General features: G+C 44.2%; 1 protein-coding gene across 9 annotated transcripts; it reads right to left on the bottom strand.

The window, feature by feature from the left end:
- Positions 1–27,265, bottom strand: LOC124336887 (metabotropic glutamate receptor 2-like). 9 transcript variants are annotated; one of them, XR_006917193.1, is made up of 21 exons: positions 26,835–26,927; positions 26,625–26,753; positions 26,252–26,499; positions 24,630–24,870; positions 24,458–24,558; positions 24,282–24,349; positions 18,526–18,626; positions 16,358–17,647; positions 12,362–12,493; positions 9,566–9,745; positions 7,954–8,123; positions 7,204–7,358; positions 6,443–6,811; positions 4,175–4,321; positions 3,816–3,939; positions 3,318–3,426; positions 2,474–2,706; positions 1,796–2,375; positions 1,591–1,719; positions 1,069–1,505; positions 1–987 (listed from the first exon to the last, which is right to left on the bottom strand). XR_006917193.1 is itself a non-coding variant. In XM_046790783.1 (21 exons), exons 9-21 carry the CDS (start codon positions 16,841–16,843, stop codon positions 1,149–1,151), a joined length of 3,171 nt encoding a protein of 1,056 aa, XP_046646739.1. In that variant the 5' UTR covers positions 16,844–16,947; positions 17,346–17,647; positions 18,526–18,626; positions 24,282–24,349; positions 24,458–24,558; positions 24,630–24,870; positions 26,252–26,499; positions 26,625–26,753; positions 26,835–26,927; the 3' UTR covers positions 1–1,148. The 9 variants fall into 9 exon arrangements, 8 of the variants coding, with proteins under 8 accessions (XP_046646739.1, XP_046646737.1, XP_046646743.1 ...); XM_046790783.1 differs by having other exon boundaries at positions 1–1,505; positions 16,358–16,947; positions 17,346–17,647; XM_046790781.1 differs by lacking the exon at positions 26,835–26,927 and adding an exon at positions 27,073–27,265 and having other exon boundaries at positions 1–1,505.
- Positions 27,266–27,647: the final 382 nt, after the last annotated feature.

Below are 27,647 nucleotides of genomic sequence, written 5' to 3' on the forward strand. Positions count from 1 at the left end.
TTATAATATAGAAATTAATTTATATTTGTATATATGTAGCATATATATGTATATAGTACAGGATTACATCTCGTCCAGAGAAGTCCTCTCTTTTATTTACACACACAAAAGCAACGGCGAGCGAGTCCAATTTAGTTTAACCGAGTCAATAAGACGAGAGAGAGAGAGAAATGAATTATTGAATTGATTTAACATTATTACAAGTGGGGGTGGGTACGAGGTGCTAAGTGGGGTGGGTGGGGGAAATCGATACAAGGAATTTTTCTCTTATTGATGATAGTTAACAACACACATAATAATGATTCATTTTTTTTTTAGGAATAACAACGAACCCTTTTTAATTCATTTCATATCAACAGCGAATGATTTATTTTTTATCCCTTTGGCTGACGGTGATATATTTTTCAGTTTAAACAGAAATTTAAAAAAAAAAATGATTGAATCAATCCTGTCTGTGTGATCCTGTCTCGGCAAAGGGGGCTCAGTCAATCATCCCGCAACACCTTTTGAATTCTTTCCGGGACGGTCGTTAATTTGTTTTTCTTTGGTTCAATTTGAATTTCAGAGAAAAAAACAAATTCCGCGGTCCTTTTGAAAATTTGGAAAGAGTTGCGGGACTCGATTGCCGAGACAGAACCACCCACAAAGGTCAAATCCTCAATCCCGACAGCTTTAATTATGTACAACATTATTATTATTTTTTTTAAACTTCAATTACATAAACTTTTTTAAATATGGAAAACTCAAAAATCAATTCGAAATTAATTGTTAACTTAATAGAGATCACCGGGTTTTGAAATGAACGCCGAAAATAGTGGGGGATCGCACGAGGACGGATGCAGGAGGAGAGAGGAAAGGAACCCATTTCTGATCAAATTGGCAATCGAAATGAATAAAAGATAATTAAAAAAAAAAGAAGAAAAAGTCTTAGCTGCTGAGAATGTGTCGAGGTGCCGCCATCTGATAATGTCAAAAGATTTTTTGTTTCTAAAAATTGTTTGTTTCGAAATAAGACATGAATTAGTTGATGATGATTTGTCGATTGTTTTAGTTTTAAAAAAAATGTACATCTGAAATGTCTATAGATGAGATTTTTTCAACTTTTCCTGGCCGTTGATTTGAATTTAGAGCAGCACCTCGCACCTTCCCTAGCTGAGATTATTGGAATCTCGTTCGGCCTCGGCTCGACTCATGTCCGACCCGTTGGCCTGGACGGCCACTGTGGCGCTGCCCAGCGAAATGGTGGAAACGGCAACGCCATGGGAGGTAGAAGCTCCGCCGCCACCACCGCTGGCCGTCGCCGCCGTCGGTGTGGTGGGATTAGTAAAGCGACTGAGCGACGTCATCGACTGAGTGGCGCTGCTCAAAGTCGCCGGCGGATGGCTAATGCTGCTGGCCAACGGCTGCTGGCTGTTGCTGGGAGTCGCAGCGCCGCCGCCGCCCACGCTCACACCGCCACTGGTGCTGAACTTGTTCATCCCCCGGTGATCTCCACTTCGTTGAACCTTCAATTAAGACAAACAAAATTTTTTAGAAAAATTCCGGAAGAGGAGAATTTTCACTCCAAAATGAACAAAATGTTATTATTACCCCGCTTCCGGGCGTGCGGACGTTCTTGTACGGCTGGAAGAGGACGATGTACACCTTGGGGACAAAGAGACAGCCCAGGGCTACTGATGCGCTAATGTTGACGCAAACGCACAGAGTGGCCGTCTGGATCTGGAAATAAGAAATAAAAAATTTAGGATCAGGATCAGGATCAATTTTCTTTTTCAAAAATCAAAAGAAGACGGACCTTGTAGTCGTTGTAGGTGCCAAAGTAGATGGCCACAAAGGCCAGCCAGACGATGCAGGTGCTGTACATGGTGAAACCGATGTACTTGGCCTCGTTAAAGTTCTCGGGGATCTTGCGGGTCTTGAAGGCGTAGAAAGTGCACAGGATGATGAGGAGCATGTTGTAGAGGAGCGAGAGGACCAGCGACAAATTGCTGACGCCGCACGTCAGGATGGCCGTCAGCGGCTGCGGGTGCACCTCCTTGGTGCTGGGTCGCTCGAACATGAGCCAGACCAGGCTGCCGCCTAGCTGGATCGAGGCCAGGCCGCAGCAGATGACGATCTGCGACTTGGGCGACGTGTACGACGGCCGCTTGATGCCGGCCTTGGACCCGCGGTTGAAGATCCTAGAGATCCGGTTTGTCTTAGTCAGGATGGAACTGTAGCAGAGGCAGAGGGCGAAGCCCAGGCCGACGCGCAGGAGGCTGCAGGTGAACACGTTGGGCTTGGCCAGGATCGGGATTGCCATCAAGTAGCAGAGGAGGATGCCAGTCAGCAGCAGGTAGCACAATTCCCTTCCGGACGCCATAATCATCGGAGTGCTGCGTTTCATTTCAAACAAATAAAAATAAATAAAAGTTGGTCGTTTTGACAGGATCGGGTTTTTTTTTCAGCTGGGAAACTAAAAACCGATTTATACCTATTGTAACGCAAGAAGACGGTGAGCGTGAAGAGGGTGGCCGTGACGCCCAGGGCCGTGAAAACAAGCGGAACAATGGCCCAGGGGCTGTCCCAGGTCAAATGCTCGGCCGGAATCTTATCGCATCCGTTGAAGTCGCGATTGGGAGCGTAGCCAGGAGCGCAGGCCACGCATGTGTCGTTGAACGAGTAGCTATCCTCGCGACACGACACGCAACTCCAGCAGCATTGATCCTGCGGAGGAGGTTGACAAATAAATCAAAAATTGATTTTCTTTAGAAAAAAATAAAAAATTTCGATTTGAATTCCCGCCCGCCAATATTTCCCCTTCCCCCCATTGAAATTTCAATCCGATCGTCAAATGAAAAAGAGGAAATGATGAAAAACACCACGGACCGGAACTATTTCTGCCTTGAATGGAATAACCGGAAGTGGAGGGGGGCATTCAAGTGCACAATGTCAGGTGATGGAGAGCTAACCCAAAATCGATATTGAGATGTGTGTGTGGGCTAACACACACACATGCTGGATGGCTGGACATTTCAATATCCTTTCGGGCCCTATCTCACTAAACTTCCCCGGGGGGAAAAAAGAAAAACAAAAATGGCGGGATATTTGACACGATGAAACATTGTAATGGCAAACGACCGTCTGGGAGATTTCCCATTGGTCCCGCCATTTATCGTGACGTCATCCCCCCCCCCCCTTTTTAATATTTCATCGTAATCCCATCAACACGTGCCAAATAGATTAAAGACGGCGGGGAGCCTGTCATCCGTGTCTTTGATGATTATTATCACGACAACGACGACGACTCGGCCAGCCCATCATCCAATTCATTTCACCTGGAAGTTTCGGATGTAGCCGTTGGGGCACGAGTCGCTGCAAATGGACCTGGGGATGGTCCCTCTGGTGCTATTGGGCCAGGCCAGCATACTCATATTGAGGACCAACCTAAGACGGCCCCAGGAGTAAAAAAAGAAAAAGACAAATGTCAGAAGAAGAATGATAATCAAAAAGAAAAGGGAAAAAGCTAAAAAGGATGTTACAATAATAATAACACCATCCGGCCAAACAACATTCGACAATGTTTGGCCACCGATGAAGGCAATAGGCATTATGATAAGTGTGTCTATACAGGCCTTAAAAAGGATCTACAAGATGGGGAGCCAGAGGATATAAGAAAGATAGAGGAGACAAATGGGAAAAGATATATATAATAACGTCAAGTGTCGTCACAGGATCGCAATAAACAAGCTACTAGAGAGTATGTGCCGTCTGGAGAGAGAGAAAGATAGGAATTGGAGCTCAGCAGGAAAAAGAAAAGAAAATGTGACACTCACGAAGCGCTCCAATCACCGATGCGCACGTAGTCGTACTTGCTGCCGTGACGCTGATACTGATAGAAGCTGTAGCTGCCGTAGGCGTCGCCGTCCTTGTTGAACCGGACCGGCTGACCCTGAGGACCTATTGTTTGAACGGCCCCAATGTGTAGAGAATCAGAATATGACTGGGCAAAAGAAGGAAAAACGGGACCAAATGGGTGGGGGAGTCAAAAGTAGTTTGATGTTTGCCAATCCGAATGGAAGGAAAAGCAAACATACGTGACCCTTCCATGGCCAGCTGGAGGGATGGGTGAACAAAATGCCAAGTGGCAATGACACATTGACACAAAGAAAAAGAAAACGGCCGATATATTTACCGATAAAATTGACGTTTCTGATGTACTTGAGCAAGTTTCTGCCGGAGGGCGCCGGTTTGAGCTCGTCGCAGAGCTCGCGGGCGTCGTGTCCGCAGACGTCGGCGATCATCCGGTGAACGGCGTGAGCCATGGCGTAAACGGCATCCACTGCCGCAATCAATCACATCAAAAGAATCCAAAAGTCCATCCACGACAGCAACCGGAAGAAATCGCCCCCCAAAAAATCCCGAAAATAATAAAATAAAAAGGAAACGATGGATGAATAAAGTGGAACGACGAAAATACATCAAAGACTTTTAGTCTCGATAGTCTCGAGCGTCAGAGTTGATTGTAAAAGACGGACATTCACCATTTTTAAAATTCATTACACAACATCCCCCAATCGAGAGAGAAAAGGGGAAAATGAAAGGAATTTCGCGTAGAGTTTGGTTGGAACGGGAAGGTCCGGTCGTTGTTATTTTATGTGGGAGGGGGGTAAAAACAATCGCCAAGGCGATAGATAGACACTCACTCGGGTGTTGGAAAATAACGACCGTGAGCTGTGTGTGTGTGAAGCTCTCAGTGTCGGGTGTGCACATCTAGACTCGGGCGGCGTTTTGTCTAGTCTATCGATCCGTCACGGAGAGTATAATGGCTCGTTTCGTTGGAATATCTAACGAAATACTCGATTGAATAGAGCAGCAGAGAGAGTAAAGCGGATGGGAAAGGGTGAGCAGCAGCCGGAGGGAATTATTACGGAGTAGTAGTAGCAGGAGTAGTAGCCTACGCTCTCTACGCTCTAGCGCCTTGAATGAGACGAGTGAGAGTGAGAACTTGTTTCAACAATTACAAAGTCAACTTCAATTTCTACCTTTCTTCTTCCTCTTGGCCCGCCAACATTTCCAGCGATTGTTTCCTGAATCCTCCTCCTCCCATCCGATTCCGCACTAGACTTATTCAGCTCGTTCCCTACGACGCACCTATCCAGTATCCAGCCACCGAATCCTCAAAGGGATTTCACACAACTTCTTGACTCTCCAACTGCACAATGATGAATGATGATTGATTCTCTAAACTGGCTCAAATGCATTTGACTCAACTACCACCACCACCACCATCTTCTTCCTTTCCATCCAGCCAACCTCCTATCTAAATAGGGAAAATAGTTCAATATACTATTCAAGACAAGATAGAAAGAGGCCTAAACATCCAGTCGAATTTCTCTCCTACTCCATGGGGAGTAGCTTGCCTGCCCCAACTTTATCCGGCGCAGCAACAGCTCCTTTTTTCTTTGACTGATTGGATATTGTCGCATAATAAGACGTCGTCTTCGTCGTCGGGAGAGTGGGGAAGAGAGAGAGAGAAACTTGAGGGATGGAATCGCTCTAATTCCCCAAACAACCGTGTGAAGAGAATGTGGTTTCAGGCGGTAGTGGCGGCGGGTGATAATGACGCACGCTTGTGTGGGAACTGGGGGGTCTTGTTTGACGAAGACTACTCTCTTCCATCAACCAAAAAGAGGAACAAGTCTGGGTGTATAATGTATTCCGAGCCTCCGGAACTACTTGATTTGAGATACGACGACGACGTGAATATTTTCCCGCCATTGATTCGAAACTATTTCAGCCGAAACTCAATCAAACGGGGAAAAATAAACTCTTGCTCCTGCCAGGCTCCTGATTACGTATGCATTTAAATCAGACGCTTAGGAGTGAGAGAGAGAGAGAAAAGTTGCTGGCTGAATGGGGGTTGCGTGTGTGCAATCTGATTGAACTGCCAAATCATCAACGGGACCCGGACCCCCCCAAATTTCTGCATTTGAAATTGGCGCCTTCGGTCCAGTGGCTTCGATTATCGCGGCGGGAATTTTGAAATTCACTCGCTCAATCTAACTCGTCTCTGGGCCAATGTATTTTCATCAAAGGCATTTAATAGAATAGACGGATCACTCTATACTCTTTAAAGAAATCCCAAGTTCCACTTTTTTTTCCTTCTCAGGCCCTTTGTGGCTCCGGCGGAACTGTGGAGAAAGCGGATTCGCAAAAGTTTTGGACAGGACCCTCACACGCACACAGAGTCAGTTGACGAGGGGTTTTCAACTTTTACCAGTTAATGAAGAAGCTCTTCAAAGGAGGGAGGGATAAGACTTTGGTGGCTCCTCCCTCATCCAAAACTTTGGAAACATCTTCATTTGATTATTCAACCCCCCATGATAAATTGCATGAATTTTTTTTTTTTTTTTTTTTTTTTTAATCCAGCGGATGGAAAACAACAACAACAACAACTTACCGACAAAAGGAACCAGTCCCTCTTGCTCGTAGTAGGTGAGCTTGTCTCCGCCTTTGCACTCGGGCAAAGTTGACGAAGAATGTCCGGATGCGGCGGATGAGCTGGAATTGAACCTGCATTTGAAATGCTGTTCCCAGAATAGGCGGAACCACGGATTGCGGCAGTTGTAGATCCTCGAGCCCTTGACAGCGTTGCGATAGTATTGATTCTCGCCGTTGCCGCTGGCGTTGAAACTGGCCGCACCTGACGCGAATCCGCCAGCAGGTCCACCACCACCTCCGCCTCCGTTGTGATTAGCCGATCCGCCGCCGACACTGCCGCACACTTTGGCCGTCTTGGGCCGGAGAGCTTTGAAATAAGCGTCGAATCCTGATCAAAAATAGAACAGATAATATCATTAAACGGATATCTCCATAGCAACCGGATCCGACATCCGATTTCTATCAAATCAAGAAATAAAAAATGAAAATGTGTATATAGCGATGGAAGTGGAAGCCTTCCCCCTGGCAATTTGAGAAAGGCCAACGAATGATGTTGGAAACATGATTCCTTATAAAAAGACCTACAGTAGGCTACACTCTGGATGATTGCTAATATAAGGTGGTGGGTGGGGTTGGGTGGGCAGACGTCTTTCAAGTCGAGTGAGCAGTCAAGCCCTGAAGGGTGAGGGGGGCGTTAAAAGGTCAAGTAGCCATTTGCTCTCTCTCTCTCTGCTGGTGCTGGGTCCAAAAACTGTTAAGACGAGCCGGAGAGTCTTTTACCGGCCAATGAGGATCTTTTGGGCAGGATGGTAATGGCTCCTTCGGCTGCAAACTCTTGATCGCGCACCGGATGCAATTTAGCTCCCCACGAGTCGCTGCCGACCCAAAGGAATTGGCCCGTCTTGTTCAGACGCATCGTGGCCGCCAACATCCGCCTGGGAAAAAAAAATATATAAATTCCAAACATTAATAACATTACGATCCGAAAAAATTATTTCCAAAACATTTCTCGCTTATTTTTCTTTTTTTTCCTTCAAAAATATAAATGGCGGCGATCAATAAACGTCGTCCGTGATGTACACCACCACCACATCATCACCATCATCATTTCTGTGTTAATACGCCAACAGCTAAAGCGTGAAATGGATGGGCGTCATTCCGTCTCCCACCCTCTTATTTTTATTTGAAAAATGGGTGACACAAAAAAAAATTATTAAAAAAAAGGCGCCAGAGTTTCATCTAAAAAACGGAGCCGGTTGCCGAGGAATCCAGCCGAGGAAATCCGGCCATTGTACAATTTTACCCCCCCCCCACCGACATCACGACGATGATGATGATGATGATGATGTTTCACTACTCCATCATGTATGTTTTTTAGTTCCTCTTCTCCCACACACAAAAGTTTCCTGCTCCAGCTTTAACCACTTGAGTTTTTTTAAATTATTCCAGCGCTAGCGACTTTAAAAAAAATTCTGCCACTCACATTCATCAATGGATTTTAAACCCGTGGAAAATTGAATTTTGTCTCACCTGGTTTCGTCCTCGTCGGCGAACATGACGACTCCGCGGGCGCTGGATTTCTGCGAGAGCCGCTCGATGATGCGATCGTAATCGGCGTCTTCCGCCCGTCTCAGAATCTTCTCCGACACGGCGATGCAAATTCCGGCGGCCTCGGCCAGCGTCACGAACGAAGCGATACCCTTTTAAAAAATTCAAATAAAATACAAATTTTATTTTTCATTCGAGCACGAACTCTCCATGGCCATCGATTCGCTCCTGCTTTTTTTTTTTTTGGCTGGGCTCCTTTTGTGTCTGCATCTGTACAAATGATCGATCTGTTATTTTCTACCGTCTCGATCCCAGTCGACGACGACGACGACGACGACATGTATAACTGATGAACATTTCTACCCCCTCCACCCACCGACGCCAAAATCTAATGGCAAAGTTTTATTTTTTTTTTCTCAGGAGCCAGGAGCCAGGAACCAGCTCGAATTCCCTGAAGGTGTTATTCCGTCCTCCTAGTCTTAGGCTTCCTTAGTCTTCCAACGGAATCCATTCAGCCCCAGGGGAGACGAGCCTGTGTAAAGTTTAATGAAACGAGTGGGACGAAAAAGCGGGAATCCCTCACACACACACACACACGAAAAACTTGGCTCTATATTAGACGCTCTACACACTTTCACGCTGCAACATGCATGAAAATTCGGAGCAGTGTGTGTACGTGTGTAACTCGATTATTTATAGCCAATCTAACTGACTTTCGTCCGCCCCCTTTTTTCCATGGTGGTATAAAACAGTCTATCTGGGATAAGACTAAAAGCTAAAGGAGGAGGAGGGCTTTGTATTTACTTTAGCAGGAGCCCCAGGAGCTGGCAAAAGGCAGAGGGGGGGGGGGGGGGTCAATAACAGGAGCACACACACACACCCAAGTATATATCTAAGGAAAGCTGGACGCGGGGGGGCTCTTTACCGGAGGGATGAGATGTATATATGTATTTGTATTTATTTGTTAAAGATAAAGACTCTCTACTTTCTAATTTCTCCTTGGTCAATGTGTGGGTAGGACGTCCGTCCGGGGTAGAAAAACAAGGAAAGAAAAGACAAAAACTGTTGGAACAGGCACGTCACTTAGCGTGAAAAAGGGAAAGAAGAAACAGCAGCGGCCAAAAAAGAATCGGCTCTTTCTTCTCTTAAGAGAACAAATGCCTTGAGGGACGGCCCAAAGAGTTTCCTAGCCGCCCGCTCTTCCGTCTATGTGTGTGTGGATGTTTAATGAAGCTTTAGTACTACTACTATTACAGTATGTTTGCGCTCCAGAGGAGCTATCTCTTATTCTCCCGCCGCCGGCCCTGAAGGGAAAAGACAATAGTCGCCCGTTTTTCCGCTGGCCATGGCCAATGGACTCGATCCTTCTGCGCCAGTACAAACAGACGACGATGAAGTGGATGGATCCTTGTATATATATTTTGACAAGGAGCAATTGTCTGGTCGGCTCTTCAGCTCTGGCCGTACGAAACGTTCCGTTAAATATAAAAACACACAGGGCATTTAGCAAAGAAAAGATTATGTAATACTTTTTCTAGATATAACATTAAAGAATCATGGGATGGATGATCGAGTTGGATATAGGGGGACTAACCTTTTCTCCGTAGTCGCCTTCGACGGCCACGGTGGAGACGTACTTCCAGCCGAGTTGGCGGACCATTTCCACAAGGGCCTGGGCCTGGAAGTTATCGGGCGGGACGACGCGGCTGAAATACTCGAAACGCGACTTGTCAGACAGTTCGGCGCTGGTTGAAGCGTAGCTGATTTGCGGAATCTGCGGCCGGAATACAAAAACAAATCAAATAAAATTTCACAAAACAAGAAAAGCAGAAAAATTATTTTTTTCCCCAATTTAACTTTGGAATAAAAAATAAATTCACAAAAAAAAAAAAACAGAAAAATTCAATTTTGGCAAAGAATTTGGTTTCTTGTTGAAGAAATGACGCACAAAGGCTCGAGAAAAGAAAAACTTTGCCACCGACTTGTACGACGACGTCGGTTGTAAACAAACGACAGAAGAAAAAGAAATTGATGCAATAACGTATTGATGTTGTTTTCATCACAAAGAAAACCGAGGCAAAAGGTTGTTCTCTCCGTGTGATGTTTCTTTTCTTCCATTTATTATTCAAAAAATAAAAAAGTTGATAACTTTTTTCTTAGAAGGAGTTTGCTGCTGCTGCTCGGCCAGGTTTATTCAGCTTGGCTGATTCGCTACACGTGTGCGACGGAGGTGGCATAGGGTCTTGTAGACAACCCAGCCAATAAAAAAAGAGGATAGTAAAAACAACTGCTGTTGTTTTTCGCTACTTAAAACGGGCCAGCCGAAAGACGTCACGCTTTTCTTTTTGAAGCTTGCTTGCTCGTCTCCCAGGACAGATAAAATGCAAATCTAATAATATCCTTCCATTAACTGGCGCATCAGTTGAATGTTTTAACCGCTTTAGACAGGAGCTCTCTTGTTACTAGCCTTGCAAATTAATTTTTTTTTAAAAGTAAGAAGGAAAAGGAAATAGAACTCAATTCAATATAATTTGGTTTTCCGAAAAAACGTAATATAATTTAATAATAATTGAGTTTTTTCCCCTTTATAAACATTTGATTTATCGTTCAGTTTTAGCTAAGTCCTTAATTAATTGGGAAAAAAAAACCTGTATGTGGTTCTAAGTGTTTAAGTTGCTTCATCAACGAGAACCACCAAGTGACTTGTTCACAATTTAACATGGATGATGTTGGACAAGATGCCTTCATCATTTCCTTCTAATTCGGTCCTCAGCCTGGCCTCTAACAAGAAAAAAGGCTTCGTCTAGCTGTCTGCCTCTGCCAGCTTTGTACACTAAAAAATTCACGCTCTGGTTGACAAATTAAGAAAAACATATCTGCCTATTGTAAAGTACACAAACTGTTTCCTTGTCCGTTTTATATCTATGATTTCTAGTATTTTCTAACACTCGAACATTTCAAAAGCTTCGTACTTTCAAGTTAAATGTTTTGAGCTAAATTTTGTTTGCAATCTGGGCTTTCCTGGTTTTGCATTTGCCAATTGCAAAATTGGGAAAATGAGTCGAAAATTGACTCAATTTTTTTTTTTTAATTATCAAATTTTTAATTGAATTTGTCTTATAAAACCAAATATTCAATTTAAAAATGATTGAGTAAAAAAAAATAAAATTAATAAATCGAATAAAATCGGATGATACGATAAAACTAGACATTGACAATAAACTAGATTTGAAAAGCTACTTGTTAGTTTTGTTACACACTACACTAAAACATAATCCGATACTACTCCCTAGTGCAATATCATTTTTTAAAAATGTATATAAAGTCGCATTGAAATTGTTCGGGCGATTTCGTTCCTTTTTTGTGCGTGTGTGTCCGGGACGAATAATAATTGGCGCCTACCCCTCAAGTTTGGTAAATCTCCTTAGACGGCCATATAATAATACGAATAAGAAAAGAAAGTTTTGTGCTCCTTGAAAACTGATCGATTTCAAAGGGAATAAAAGAAGAGAGAGAAAGAAGATGAAAAAAAGGAGAGGGGCCTTGCACAGATTTGAGTTTGCTCTGTCGAATCTCCGCATCAAAGTCGAGAGATAAATGGGGGGTGGGAGACTAGATCGCACCCTGTGAGGATATGGAGAAGAAGAAAAAAACTCTTTGGCCCTTCCCATCATTTCACACACGAACAGACAAAGTTTTTTTTTTTTTTTTTCATTTCATTTTATTTTATTTTTTTTTTTAAAGAAATTCGCCATTTTTCTCCAGCAGTTCTGTTTTTTCCCGTATTATTATCGACCATCGTTCCATCTCTTGTAGTATAAAAACGGCGGAGCAAAAAAATAAACTTTCAGTGTGTCAACACCCAACATCCCCCTTCTATAGACTGCTAGTGTTACTACACCCACATAAGAGCGGTCTAGTAGTAGTAGTAGTAGTAGTAGCATGTCTAGTTGTAATAACATCTCTCGCATCGCACAATCGATCGACCATCAAAAAAGTGAAGCAAAAGAGAACGGCCTCACCCAAAAAAACGAACAAAAAGATTTTTGGCTCCTTGTCTGTAAAATGTAGCAGTAAACAAGGATCCGGCCGAAGGATCTCACTCCAAGATATTTTTTTTTCTCTCTTATTTTTTTTTTTTAGCACTTTCAATCCCGTGTGTGTGTGTGTGAAAAGACCATAGTAATATAGATCCAGACATACACACACACAGAGTCTGAGAGGAGTTGATTGATCCTCCTCCAGTCAAAGTGTCTCACTATTTTCCTAAGTGCATACAAAAAAGGACCAGGAGCTCGCAGGATACAAGTGTGCCAGGAGAGTGGGAGTAGTGCGAAAAGCAGCAGTAGGAGTAGGGAGGATGGGGGAGGGTGGACAATAGGTGCGTTACCTTGAAGAGGCGGAGGATGTTGGCCACCATGATGGACTCTGTCGAGAAACTGGCGCCAATCACGCCCGTGATGGGCTTGTGGGGCACGTAGCGCGGAGCGTCTCCCGATTCGCACTGGTACTCGGACGCGTCCTATTTACAAAAATAATGACCAAATTAATGACAACATTAAAATCATTCAATTGAAATTTATTTTTATTATTTTTATTATTTTGTAAATTCAAATGCAGACGCGGTGAATTTTAGGGGAACAAAAAAGAAAAAGAAAAAAAGAGAAAAAAAAAATGATTGGTGAATTGAAAGGAAATAACAGATCAATAAAGGCCCTTCATTTTTATCCCCTCCCCTCCCTGGATGAGAAAAGAGAAGACGGGGCGGAAACGGAAAGATGGAAAGGGGGGGGGGGAAGAGAAGGAAGGATCTAGAGTATATTAAGCCGAGCGTGTGCATGTTATGTATACACAGACACACGTACGTTCCGTTTGCACCCCCCCCCTCTCCGTCTCTCTCTCTCCACCATCCAGCCCCGTGTGTTTCGTGCAGGTCCTTCCTTCCTTCCTTCTCACGACGCATTTGCTTTTTCCGATTCATTCCGCTTGAAATGTACCGCAAAACTCATCGCTCGATCCGAACCAACGGACGACATCGTCATCTTCTTTTTCCCCCCATTTCCCGCCATTTATTTTGAATTTTTTTGATTTTCTTTTTAAATTCAAACTGAGCGCGCGAGCCATACCCTGGCGAGGGAAGGAAAATAGGAAAAGTCACGGACGATATACGAGGCAGAGTGTCGGAATGAAATAAGAAATAAAAAGAGGCGAATAAGGTTTGTTGTTGTTTGGGGAGGCAGGAGGAGGAGGCTGATTGCAAGGGAGTCGGCACATCACGTCCGCCCCCTGACTCCCGCGGGAATGACAATCCAAAGTTGATGGCGCTTTCCAACACAAAAAAACACACCAAAACGAATACAACGACATTATACCAAGAACGGGAGCAAATTTCGTTTGTGAAATTTTGAAATTAAAAAAGAAAGGGCGGGAACAGGCGCACAGATTTGAATGTTCCTACAAACAATCAAAGAAAATTGTGCAATCGCTTTTCCCTCTTGTAGGTCTTGTATAGAGATCGATTGGGACCTGGGTCTGTCTGTGTGTTTGTACAATTTTCGTTGCCTGGCGATGCCTTTTGTTCCTTCCTGACTTCTCCTCCATCTCGCACAAGGTTTGAATGATTGGAAAAAAAGGAAAATGGAGGCAGCAGCCAGAAATGGAGGGGGAGAAAAACACAAAAATAAAATACGAGAAAGGAAAAAAATAAGGATTGTGGGGAGGCATCACAATGAAGAGGCTCCCCTCAAAAGACGTCAAAAGAAAATCAAGAAAAAACGAACATTTTCAAATTTTCAAATTTCTCATTTTCGGAGGTTTCATCTCTGTCCTTTACCCGACGCCAACGCCTTGGCGGCTATACACAAGACTCGCAAGACACAAGATGCTTCATTACAATGTCGCCCCACACACACACACACCATCATCTTCCTGGGAATTGGTTCTATCGGGTGGGGCAGAGAGAGACAAGTCCTCCGCGTCTTCTTGGCTTTCTATTTCCAAGCCCCAAAGTTAGAGAGAGAACATGGGCTGGCCGATCGATAATTCAACGTTTTATCCAAAAAAAAAATATAGAAGAAGAAGAATCGGAGAGCTGATTGTCCGACCCACTCTACGTGATCAAACATACAAGACTAGGAGAGTCTCTTTCTCTCTCCTAAATAATAATCAAAGAAAAAGAAATAGAGAAAATAGACAAAAGAAAAATCGACAGTTCTTACGTTGATTATTATTTATGCTAATAATAATAGTTTCCGACGAGGGATTTTTTTTCCATCTTTTTTCTTCTTCTTGATTCTCATTTATTTCTCATATTATTTATCTCGACGGTAGTGGTGGTGGGAGCCCCACGCCATTAACTGATTGATTCCGCTGTTGCCTAGAGAAATTTTATTTTACCCCTCCCTCCCCACTCTTGCACATCGCATATTGATGACGGATTCTTCCTCAAAGGAATCAACCTTTTTCTCATCCGTCCTTCAATATTTTATTTTTCTCTCTTCAAAATCTTTACCGTTTCCTTCCTCTTCTTGCAGAGAAGAAGAACCTGCCCATATTGCACAATATAAAAGGACTGAATAACCTCCTCCCCCTTTCCCCCCCTCTCTCTCATCCCCCGGCCCGTTCTCTATTAGATTTGATATGAAAGAAGAGAGAAGGAGAGAGAGAGAGAGACTGGGCAAGTCTGCAGGATTGAAGTGAACTGCTGATCGATGATGGGCAAACTTTGACGATCGAAAAGGAGAGAGAAGGAGAGAGATAAGGGGGTCACCCGAACAAACTCAAATTGCGCGCCATCAAACGCCCGTCTGTGAGAGAGATACGCAGAAATTCGGGAGGAGCCCGAGCCGGCCAGACGGCCGAAAAGTCACGTCGTTCCATTTCCCAGACATCTAGACTAATGTGACCTCCGACACTCTCAGAGTCCAATCCAATAATTCGATCAGGATCGGCTGTAACGGCTGAAAAAAAATAAGGAGCCGGACAAAACTCCCATAAAATATGAAATGAGATTTCTGGCTCCTGTCAAATATTATTTGATGAGCGTGTGGCACACACACCAACAAACAACCCAGAAAAGGTCACGACCCCGCTTTCTTCTTCTTCTAATATTACGGCCACAATTTTCCAACGCCAATTGTTGTCATCGCTCCTGGCTCCTCCAGGCTCCTTGTGTGTATGAGCTTTTTCACCCACGCGCCACTTTTTTCTTTCTCAGTTTCTGCTGGTGGTTGGTGGGTTATTGACAAAAGAGGGGCAGACATCTTTTCTCATTTCCCAGTAGTTTCCCAGCCGAGCGACCGGCGTGAAAAAATGCGCCTAGGCAAAGACTTCATTGTCTCTGTAAATCATTTTGGGCTCCTTCGGGCTAGGAGCCCCGGTTAGGAGCCAGGAGCTAGGAGCCAGTTAATAATCAAGCAACGACGTTATTAAAAGGACCGAGTGTAGTTTAGTCTCCTTCTTCTTATTGTCTATAGACACACACACACACAGACAGACACACAAAAGTGAATTTCTGCGGCTCCTAACCCGCAATCAAATTGTTCGACTGGAAGGGAGAGAACTAAACTATTCCAGGGCTCCCTAGAAGTATGTTTTTTCTTCTGCTCCTTTCATCAAAACATTGGCCCGTCGTTTTATTTCGATTGCCAACCCGCACACACACACACACACACACACTGGGCGTGTCCATCTGCTTTGCCTCGTTACGTTACATTAAGACCCAATTTCCAGCGTCAGCTCCTTAAGCTCCTCTTTTCTCTGGAAAATGCACGAGGGTATGCAGCAGCAGTATCGCGTGCAACGTCTAGTATAAATACACAGCAGCTCCTGTCACTGACGTGTTAATGGCAGAGCTCCTAAAAACTTCTTTTTCACGTTTTCAGTGTCGAGTCCGGGCCGTCCAAAGGGGATCAACACGCAACTAATACGAGAGAGAGAGACAATACGAGAAGACTGTGGACTGTGGACTGGACGAACCTTCTCAGCTGGCAATGAGAAACGACTTAACAAAATCAATTTTCTTTTTTTTTTCTTTCTTTTTTGGCAACCGGAACAACATCCCGCAGTGTGAAAACACGTAAACGTTTACTTCCTTTTTTTTGTTCTGCTTCAAGGAAAAACCCGCAGGCAAAAACAAACGATCGGGAAAAGATAAACGCCTTTAGCCCTTGCCCTAGCCAACAAAACAACAAAATGCCAGTCGGCACTTCCGTGAAAAACTGGAATGGAATTTTTGTCTTTTTTCCTTTTGAAAGTTCCTGTTTTTCGGTCACGGACATGTGTTGGAGGTTGTTTTGTATAAAGTGAGAAACAACTTTTTTCTTTTTGCGGTGGTCGGAGCCGGGCTAAAAATAACGCCTACGGAGAGACGGATGGATGGGCGTACCTTGTTCATGTAGGATCGGACGAATTCCATCGACTGGTCGAGGGCGTGAGTGTCGCTGGAGCAAGTGTCGAGGATGACGGCGCCGATGGTGATGTTGGGCAGGATGTGCGGGTCGTCGTTGATGAGATCCAGAGCGTAGAGCATGGCTTCCAGTCGCTGGATGCCCTTCTCCTCCTTGATGGCTCCGCAGGGGAATTCCAGGCCACCGCCGCCGAGTCCGGCAGCCGCGCCTCCTCCGCCGCCGCCGTGGTCCGTCAGCACCAGGTGCTCGTGCATGGGAAACAATCCGCCAAAGACAATGTCGCCCGGAATGCGGATCAGGTGGTGGGCGTACTCGCTCTCCCGCTCCGGCTGCTGCTGCTGCGGCGGGTGGTTCTGCTGGAAAGTGAAGGCCAACTGGCCGGAGGCGGCCGTCACCATCACGAAAAACACGGCGGCCGACAGCCTCAGCCATCGCCAGGAGCGACACAACAATTTCTTCTTCATGGCTGGCAGCGACGATGATCTTGTTCTCCGGATGTCTCCACTTGTCCGGTCATCCGCTTCAACTCTCTCTCGCAACCAGCCCGGCCAGCACCAAAACCACTAACCTTTTTTTTTACACCGAATTAAATTCCTATTTTTAAATTTCTGTGCGGATTTAAAACCGATCGAATTTGGGATTGGCGAGGGATGTGGGGGAAAAAAGGATCGAAATTTATTGAACGGTCCCCGACGTGTCAAGTGGCCGTCAACGACGAACGACTCGGTGTCGAAGACATTCAAATAAATTTCTCCTTTCGGGGGAAAAAAGAAAAAAACGGCGGGTAAATTCGAAATTTAAAAAAACAACCAAAAACCCAAACGGAAATTCAGATGAAAATAGAAATGAGAAAATGAGTTGCTTTAGTAAGATAGGAGAGAAAGAATTAATGAGAAAAGGAGAGAAAGGAGAAAGTGAAAGGAGTTCCGAGCGGGAGGACAAAAGGCAAGGATCCTGCTGGCCCACCTTACGCCAACCGACTACCCGCTCGCAAGGTGCGTGCAGTCGCGGATATTCCGGGACTGGGATGCTGCGCGCTCCTCTCTCTCCTTCCCGACCGTTTTTTTTTTCTCTCTTTTTCCCGTGTGTGTGTGTGTGTGTGGACGGGGATATCACCATCATCGTCGCCGAGAGAAAAGAAGAAGAAGAACCAGCCAGATACAAACTTCCAACCCCAAAGGGAAAGGGAGGAGGAGTAATGTCAACTGCGCCGGCGCTGCCATTTTCTTCATTTTTATTTTGGAGGTTGTTGTTGTCTTTCCTTCCGCCTAAAAAATAAAAAAAAAAATGGAATAAAACATTCCGCCAGTACTTCCGGAAAATGTAAATTTCGTCTGCTCAAAAAATGGCAGAAAAAAAAGGGGAAGTTGTGACGTCAAAAGGTTTTTTTTTTTCAGGATCGAACGACGGCCAGTCGCGCCGGAAACAAAAAATAAAACAGTGTAGCAATAAATAAACAATCGTCTGGCAGTGGTGGTCATCCGGTCGGAATCGAATTCGAATTTCAAATGAGCAGCTCAGAAAAAAAAATCGTGTAGGGTCTAATCCGGACGATACACGTGGAGTGGATAGTACCCGTATAGGATCGCGCCAAATGAATTTAGAATAGCGGTGGATTACTATCTACTGTGTGGTCTATTTCTGGTAATAAATAAGCCGGCAGGATCGGATCCACCTGGAAGATAATTGCAACATTCCCGGCCCCCCCTCCCCTCCTCTGCGTTACTCACCGATTCTTATAAATCCTCGGCCGCGTGTCTAAAATTGGGAAGGCCTATCACTCCTAAAAGATCGCAGATTCCATTTCGATTCGGAATGAAAATGGCGAAATCCGTCGTCGGCCTCCATCCATCCATCCATCCATCCCCGCCTCTTCATTTTTTTTCCAACATCCTCATCTCTCCCGCAAATGAATCGATCGCTTTTTCCCGAATAAAAAAGAAAGAAAAGACGTTTTCACATCAAACGAAAGATTCGTTTCTATCAACACGTGAAGTTCCGGAGTTAAAAAAATAATAAAAGAAGAAGAAATGATTAAATATAAAAAAGAATTAAAAAAGATTCCCGCTTTCTTTTTTAAATTCCCGTTTGATGTCATTTCTACCTTCCTGGGCGAGTCACGAGGGGGGAGAAAGGAGAATCTTACCGAGTGTGGGAATCCCGACAGGAACGACGCGTAGGAAGAACAAACACCTCGGCGACACGGGAAAATCAAAATTTTCGCTCCCGCTCGTTCCTCACGTCAATCTAAAAAGAAAGAAAGAAAAAAAAAAGATAGAGAAAAGGAAATGAGATCTCCGTTGCAGATTCGAGACTTTTCTTCAATAATAATTTTTTTTAAAAAAGTTTTTATTTTTTAAATCCGGAACTCGTCCGCCAAAATATTCCGACCGAAAAACGACACCCACCGGGGATGAGCGATTTATATGAAGATCCTGCGAAACATTACACATTTTTGTGGGGCAGCAGCACGGACGTGTAGGTACAGTGGTACACAAAGAAAGATCGAGATACTTTGGTACGCACACGACATCAAAGTTCCTAGTAGCTTTTTTTTGTTTCTTCTTCTTCTTTTATTTGTCAGGGGGGAGGGGGTGCAATCACAAGGGGAGACAAAAATCGTTCCAAATGCCCACGCAATGCGACTGTGGGCAGAAGGAGAGGCCGCCAACTTGATGATGAAATCATTTCCTGATCTCTTGACAGGAAATCAACAACAAAACATTCTTGTTGGCGTCCCCCCACCACCACCAACCAACACATCCTTTCTTATTAACCCGCTACACACGGCCAGGATTGAACTCGATCCTTAAAAACAAATAATCCTTCTAGGATTTAAAAAACAAAAATAACTTTTTCTCGTTACTGAAACAGCAAAATCCCAACGAGAATAAAAGAAAACACTTGGAAAAACTGAAGTTGTAAAAAGTCTAAGCTTTTCAAAAGAAAAAAAAATCAAATTGTTGTAAAAGGAAAAGATCCCTCGCAGGAATAGAGAGAGAGCGTGTGGAGTTGTATATAGTATCTCTTCAGCCTGAGACGTCTTTTTCCTGCTGCGCCGCTAGATCCTCTCGTTTCAATTTGTGATTCGATTGGCAGCTCCGAGTGAGAGCCCCGGTCAATAGCGCATCAGCAGAAATGTTTGGTTGTTCTTCTGCAAAGGAGAGATCCTTCTAGTAGGTATAGACTCCAATTGCTTTACACAAGATATCCAAATATAACGTCGGCGACATAGAAAGAAAAGAAAAGAGACCCCCGGATCTAATGTAAACATGAGCAGGGAAAGAGAAAAGACATCCGCACGGCCGCCCCCCCCAGCTCCCAATGAAAAAGAATTACACGCACACATTTCTTTCTTTTTTTCTTGCCGAATCGGCTCAAGTGACGTGACGCGTCTGGAATAACTGCACTGCATTGCATTTGTTATGTACCCGCACACACACACACACACACACACAAAAGAAAAAAATTCCCCTTCTCCATCTCTGTGGTGTGTTACGGAGAGAAGGAAGGAAGAAGGAAAAAAAGATTTGCAGCGGATGAATCAAATTCCCCGCGCTGAATATAAATCAGCCAGTAGTCGTCGTCGCACTAGTACTAGTCTAACACCGAAAACGTGTTCATCTCCGAGAAGAGAGAGAGATGAATAGAAAAGTGCCGGCCTTCCATCCTTCCATCCCGCCAGCGTTTATTGAAAATCACAAAATTGCCACGAACGGGATCGTCTTTTATTTTCTTTTAGTCGCTCGTCCGATGTATAAAAACACACACGACGACAGGGGCTGAGAAACATGGAAAAGATTTCTATGGAGAGCTCTGCTGCTGCTAAGACGGGAAAAAAATACTGACAAATAGTTTTTCTTTCTCAGCTCCTAAGAGCTCCTATTTAAATAGCTGATACAAGCCTCTCACACTCGACGCGCGCGTGTGTGTACATTAGGAAGAGGCAAACAGACAGACGGGCTGGATGAATGCGAAACTGTCGATAACAAGGTCCAAGACATGAGGGAATCTGAAAGGAGCAGAGCAGATAGGATTCGGCGGCATCTATGGCAGGCCGGTACCTGTCATGTCCGTCTCTCGCCCTACACATCATATCGACCCGTCAAACACACACACACGGGCCTCTCTCTACTCTCCTCTCATTCCCGTCGTGAAAAGCTTGTTGACGTTGTCCGTGAAAAAATATATAAGGAGCTCTCCCGCTCCTGCGTGTCTTTGCACAGGCCGTTTGCTGCTGCTGGTGGTACTTTCTCTTCATTTAGGAGCGCCGGGGCCCCCCTTTTCATTTCGTATTATATAGAGCACCCACTCCTGATGGGCTCATGGCTCCTGCCTGTCCTTGTTAGAGTTGAGATCCTCCCCCAGCTCCTCACGCATCAAAGAGGGGGTGTCATCATCCGCTCGCCCGCCGGCGCAATGTCAATTCACACTGGACTGTGTGTGTGTAAAGCTCGATCCTTGGGTGAGTTTATACGACCGACACACGCAATCAAAAATGGATGAACCCAAAGGATTAAGTTTTGACGACTTTCCAGCTCTCCTGAATCCCAAACGACAACAACTTTTCTTGAGGCGGTTAGTTTGAAATGGCGAAGAAAAAAACAACAAAATTGCGACGCGCCACTTTGGCTGTGTGCGAAAACTCGTCTCGCCGGCGGCTGATTAGGATATATCAAACCCCGACCACACCCGCAAGTCGCCAGCATCAGGATTCCTCTTCGCCGGAATGAAATTTTTTTTGGGGTGAAAAGTAGAGCAGCAGCCGGACTCTCTGGCCCGGCTTGTCAACCCGAGATAAATGGGAAGCTACTAACACTACCGACATGATAGTTTTCTCGTGTGTGCCATTTCCTTTGATGTGTCTGTGTGTCGGTTGGAAGAAGCAGTTCCCATCCAGCGCAGATGTCGCTCTGGCCGGAACATGTCCGCGTGACGATGACGAGACAAAAGGAGCTAGACGAGAAGGAGCGTCTCTTTTATAATGAGCGATTTCTTATCAGGAGCTCACACACAAACAACTACAAAGGCGGGATTTCCGACCGGCGCCGATTCCTTTTTTTCTCTTCTTCTTCTTCTTCTTCTTCTCGGTAGGAAAATTTGGAAAGAACAAGAACAAAAAAAAGTTTAGCAATTACAAGTAGGGTGAGACGACGACGACACTGTTCGACTCTCTACACCGACGTCAGGGTGGGAAGAATAGGAGCCCCTGTTGATGTATCAAAGTCTCTTTTTTCTTTTGGGATTAACTTGACACAAAGGAAGGAGGAGAGAAGAAAAAGTTTCGACGATCGAAAGTTCAAGTTTATGAAAGGCGGAAAGAAAAGTTAATCCGGCGGAGAAAATAAAATTCCGGAGGCCTTTTGTTTTGTTTGTTTTTTGTTTGAGTCGGTTCGTTATTGAATTCGAGTTCATTTAGCAATCGAGCCGAGTCGACGACAAGGATGGTCCATCCGTTCTCCTTACGACAGCAAGTATCCGCTGGATGGTTTCGGCAGAATGTCGTCTCCCCCCACCGGGGAGGGGGATGATGACATGGAATCGGTCGTTCCCAATTCTTTGCTGAACGAACCAAGGCCAGAACAAAAAAATAGAATTCCAAACTTTTTTTTATCGAGGATCTAACTTTGAACAGGATCTCTAGCTCCTAGCTGCTCGCCGATGGCCCTCCCATCTGAATAACAATTCCGGCCGCCACCCAACCCTGTCCCATTTTTTCTCCCGCTGCTGGATAAAGTCAACACACGAACAACTGAGTCAAGAAGAAGTAAAAAGTAAAAAGTCTTGAGAGAGGGAAAAACCTCTCCAAATCAAAGTCTACCTCGCCAAAGTAGAGCTCGAAGAAAAAGACAAGAAAAATTCAACGGTGCGGAATGAATGCTGATTTATAGTCCCCCCCCCCCAATCCAACCCACCTCCTTCAGTAAAGTCACAGGGGTTTTCCGGATCCTTACGGGATCGAAAGGCGAAGCTCCTGAATTGCACACCACAATCGAGAGAGGGGGGAATTGAAATACGAAGATTGAGGAATGGCAATTTAATGTTGTTTTTTTTTTTTTCTTTTTCATAAAAGATAAATGGGATGGAAATAAATTACTCCCGAAGAAATAAACAACAACCAGGTCGATTTTTTTCTTTTTGCCTCCCTTATCAGCGATCGATTAATCGACTAACGTCCAGACGATCTAAAAATCTAAAAATAAAATTTTTTGTTTTCTCAATTTCGTCTGGACGAACGAAATAATCCGAAAAAAGTAAATTTTGAATTCCCTCAAGATGCCAAAGTTATAAATATCAAAAAAATATCGGGAAAAAGAGAGACGGCAAATAACAAAAACGAATATACAAAGACATCCATCAAGAGTTCGGGGGCATACAACATTTGCATCCCTGGAAGAGAGCTCCGTAGAAAGAATCAGATTCAATATAAAAATTTAAAAAAGGCGGAAATATACTACTTTTTTTTCTTTTTCTCGATTCCCCCCATTTTTCATCATCTGAAGTTGACATCGATCGTGTTTCCCATACATCAAAAACCCGGGAGCCACTCGAGTCGGGGTGGGTCACAGAAAAAGAAGAAAGAAAAATTCTTAATAAATATATCGTCGAAATTGGTGGAAGTCCGACGACTACTTCCAACAGTTATATAATATACGTTTTGACTGATTGAAAACGATGCCGCCGAGATGCGAGGATCGATACACGAATATTTATAGCCAACTGGACGATTTCCTTTTACCCTTGGACTCAATCGATCCGCTCCTATTTTCTTTTTCAAACTTGTTTACGGGCCCTGGGAAATACTTGTAAAGGGTTAAGGTTACCATAATATTCACACACACACTTCTTGTGCAATGCCACTACTTGTGCCGTAATAAAAACGACCCCCCAACCAACCGAGTAGGAGCTGCTGGGTCGGATGTGCGGGGAGTGAAACATTTTTCGATGATTCCGTCCTTCTATTATGATTGGGAGGATATGACAAGCTTTTTTTTTTCTTTCTTCTTTCCCCTCAGCGTTTAGGAGGAAGCCAATGCCGCTGAGCTGTCAGAATCTATCGACCGAGGTAAAAAGGGGCTCAGTTGTCTCTTTTCCAATCCACCAAAAAAGCTACGCCATCAGACAGGAGCTATTTTTTTCTTTGGCTCCTGCGATATCGATAACAAGGAGCGGGCGGATAACTCGGATGGAAAACGTCGAAACTAAAAAGAAGAAAAAAAAATTTACTGGCGGACGGATGGATGGATGGAAGGGGAAATGGATGGTTTTTCTCCTTTCCCCAGCTGACGAATGTGTGGCAGCCGGATAATAGCCAAACATTTCGGCGGAGTAAGCATCGGCTCATTCCCGGGGCGCACTGCGCTGACGGCAGAAACGATCAAGTCGTTCAATCGAGCGATAGCCAAAATGAGGACCGAAAGAAAGAAAAAAAAAAGAAGAAAAATACCGCGTGACGAAGAAGGAAAGAAAAAGTCCAAAAATATTGACTTGATGAAATACCAATCAGATTCGCCGAAAAAATAAGGGCGAAAAATCGAGAAAATAAAATAACCTAATACAGCAGTTGTCAAAAATTTACATTTTCTATCCGATAAAATAAGGAGGGAGGAAATCTGATGGATGATGAACTCGATCCGCAATGGCGGCCGAGTGACGTATTTCACCGAGAGTTATGCCGTCATCCGATATTCGGTCGCATCCGTCCCGTCGGAATACTTTAGGCCCCCAAAAAAGAAAATCCAGCGCAACCACATTTGGGACTCCCGATGCGAATTTCACGGAACGACGAGAGAAAAAATATAAAATAAAACTTTTTTTTTTTTTTTCGCCAACGGAATTCCGCCCAATTGCCTTGTGATATCGTTATAGATTGTAATAGACTTGGTAAGGTCCTTGACTTACCGTGGGGATGCGGAGAAGCGGATCAAAGAGGAGCTGGACGAGATTCGATATGCCCGACGCTGACCATCCTGCAAGAGAGAATCGCAAAATGAAAGTTGATTCCAGCCAGAATGCTGGAACAGGGCCGGCCTCTATAGCCTCTTTGACAAACCAGACAACGTATTATTATTACTTACCCCCAGCGTCATTCCGATGGTTTCCTAGTGTGTGTAATAGGGTTTCCCATTTCCTCTCGACCGACATCCTGCCGTCGTAATGGCCGATGGTGATGGCCTTTCTAAATATACATCACATTTATCACATACAAATATAGGAGCAGCACCCAGCACCAACCACCAACCCACTCACTCCAACTCGTATACCGTCGATCCTTCAAGGCTCCGCTCTGCGCTGGCGGTTGGAAGGGAATTTCTTCCTACTTTTATTTGCTTCCATCGCCAATAAATAAGGAGCCAAAGAGCTAGAAAGAGACCGGCTAAATTTCCACTCGAGCTCAAGGAGGCTTATTAGGCTGCCAGGCTGAACGGGTCGCCCAGGGCAACTCTTTTGATAAGGAGTTGCAAAGCACGTCGTCGGAGATGTTGAAAAACTAGAAAGAAAACAAAACAAAATCAAACCAAACGAAAATAAGGAGCTCGACTCTTTGTTCTTCTTCTTTTTCACCAATAGAAGCAAAAAAAAATAATAATAACAGAAATCCTTATGCAATCCTTACGTTCATGCCAAAGTGGACGGGTGTGTGTTTTTTGAGCTCATCCGAACGGAAAAATAAAAAGAAGAAAATAACTGGCAGAGGCTCTAAATCAGTTCCAAGTCGGAAAAAATAAATAGCAAAACTAACTGGCAGATCGTGAGCAAGTAACCTAACAGCCAATTTCACTTGGGCGTTTGTGAAAGGTTTCGATGTAATGCTATTACTCAACTGCTCTTTCGTCGGGATTTTTTTTTCCTGTTCACTCGTTCTGATTTGGACGACGCCAGTATCTTGTGTATTTTTCTTAATTTTTGTTGTTGTTTTTTTTTTGGGGGGGGGGGGGATTTTCACGGTGCAGGGAGTACAGCTGGATGTATTCATCCGGCAGAGAAGAGATTTCGCTGTTTCGACCCCCTTGAACCTCCTTCTCTTTTTCTCTTTTGTATCGCTAAAAAAGCATCTCGTCAAGGCAAAAGAAGAAGAAGGACAAGTGGAGACAAAACTTTGGGGGGGCCGCCGGCTCTTTTTGATTCGATTCGACGACTTTTACGCTCCATTCCATCTCGTTTCTTTATGGTCACGTGCTTGACATTAGCCCATTGTATTTTTGTGCAACTACAAGGAACCCCCCCACCCACCCAACGCCGCTCCGGCCTATCCTCCCTCTGTCCTCGTCCGACCGTTGCAGATACACATGTGCCATTTAGGACGGAAGAAAAGAAAGTTTGCCATAGACATCCATCAGCGAAATGGACTACCGCAACGTCTGCTGTCGCCGTGGCTCACGCACACAACACAATAAGTCGCTATAGACAAATATTGATCCATCGGAACACTCCTGGATCCGCACATCAACTTCTATGCGACGCGATATATTCACCTGCGTGACAGATACCATGACGCAATCGCTTCAGCCTCGAAACTTGAATAACGACATTTGCGAATTTTAGAACATGGAAGAAAATAATGCCGGGGGAAGAAAGAAACCAACTGTGGGCGGGTGTCATCGTCGATATTTTTCTCTCCGGCAGCTTGGTCGTGCAATGCAGAATGTGACATCACGGAAGGCCTTTGAACCGACAAATCAATTACAAGTGACTTGATTTCGTACGGCGGTGAAGCCACGCGACGCCTACAGAGCCAATTACAGTGGCTTTCACTATAGTCGACATTATTCTGTGCATTACATTTACCCGACGAATCCTGAGCTGATGGATGGGAAAAGGTAAACACGGGAAGAAAAATGGCGAAGAGATGAAAAATAATCGCGACTTACATCACTGCCTATAGTACCCTGCGCCGCCCGAGTCGAATGCTAATGGCGTCGTAATTGAATGGTACCATCACGACAGGCAGCAACAGCTCCGTCTTCCTAACTTGAAGTGACGTGGAAAGGAAGAAAGTGGCTCCTAGCCTCCTACACATTTATTTCGCCAATATTTCTCAGAGTATAAATGGCATTTCTATGGGATGGCAAAATGGCTTTTCACTAAATTGGGCTTTTGTTCTGCCAGTAAATGTTTCCTGCAATGATACAAAGTTTTCATCTCATTAGTTCGACAAAAAAACTTTTTAGTTTTCATTCAAAGGAGAAGAGGGAGGAAAGATGCAGCACTCTTCTCCATTTCATCAAATCAATTTATCTATACCGATGAAGTTGAGTATCAATTCACCAATAGGATTCTTCATGCTGGGTGTCTATAAATATACTCGCTTCTTGAAATGCCTTTTTTCCCTCTTGCTGTCAAAGCTTTTTGTCTTCCATTTCAGCATCACGACTGCAACAAAAACAAAATTATCTCTCCAGAATACACTGAGTGCACTTTAGTGTATGTGTGTGTGTCTATATACAGGCCTACATATTATCTGCAGACTAGTACATCATTGTTGATCTGGTTTAACGAGCCGAGAATGTAAAATCCTCGCCATGTATTAGTTTACAATGGAGTCGAGCCATGATAAAACAAGAAGAAAGACAATAAAGATACATTCAGTGTGTAAATCGTGAGTGTGCTGAAGAAAAAAAAGAGGCGGGAAAGTCCTGTTTTGGCTCGGCTGCCAAACAATGAGAACCAATGAAACATGAATGACACAGACCTTATCTTCTCTTCAACCGACATCTTCTTTTTCTTTCCACGTCTTGTTGATTTTGATTCGTTGCAAAAGGCTCTCGCATTCAACTTTGATGGACTTATCTCGATAGATACTACACGAGATAAAACAAAAAGAACTTACGTCCTTTCCTTTTTGAAAGTCGTCGAATTGCAGAAGATTCGATTACCCACGCGACGTTGCCGCATCAACTGGAAATGCATCTCGAAAATAAAATCAAATCCAAATAAAATCAACTAAAAGAAAACAAACAGACAAACATTGTTCAAACCGAGTTGGCGGAAATCAAATGGAAATCGGGTATAGCTGAACACTGGGAAACGGGGAAAATGTCGTTTCAGTTCCTTCCGTCACTTTCGAATCGAGAAAGTGGTCCACCAGCCCTAGTCTCTACTATACATTTCCAGTCGGCTGCATTCGCAGATTCACATGACATAAATAATGCAATTCTCTCTAGCTGAGACTGGTATATCAAATCCAAACATGCCCGACTCTTTTTTTCTCTCTCTAAAAGATGGCAGGAAAAGAAACTGCAATTTCATTTTTTCGGGAAATTGCCA

This window comes from Daphnia pulicaria, chromosome 4 (genome assembly GCF_021234035.1).
Source record: "Daphnia pulicaria isolate SC F1-1A chromosome 4, SC_F0-13Bv2, whole genome shotgun sequence".
NCBI lineage: Eukaryota > Metazoa > Arthropoda > Branchiopoda > Diplostraca > Daphniidae > Daphnia > Daphnia pulicaria.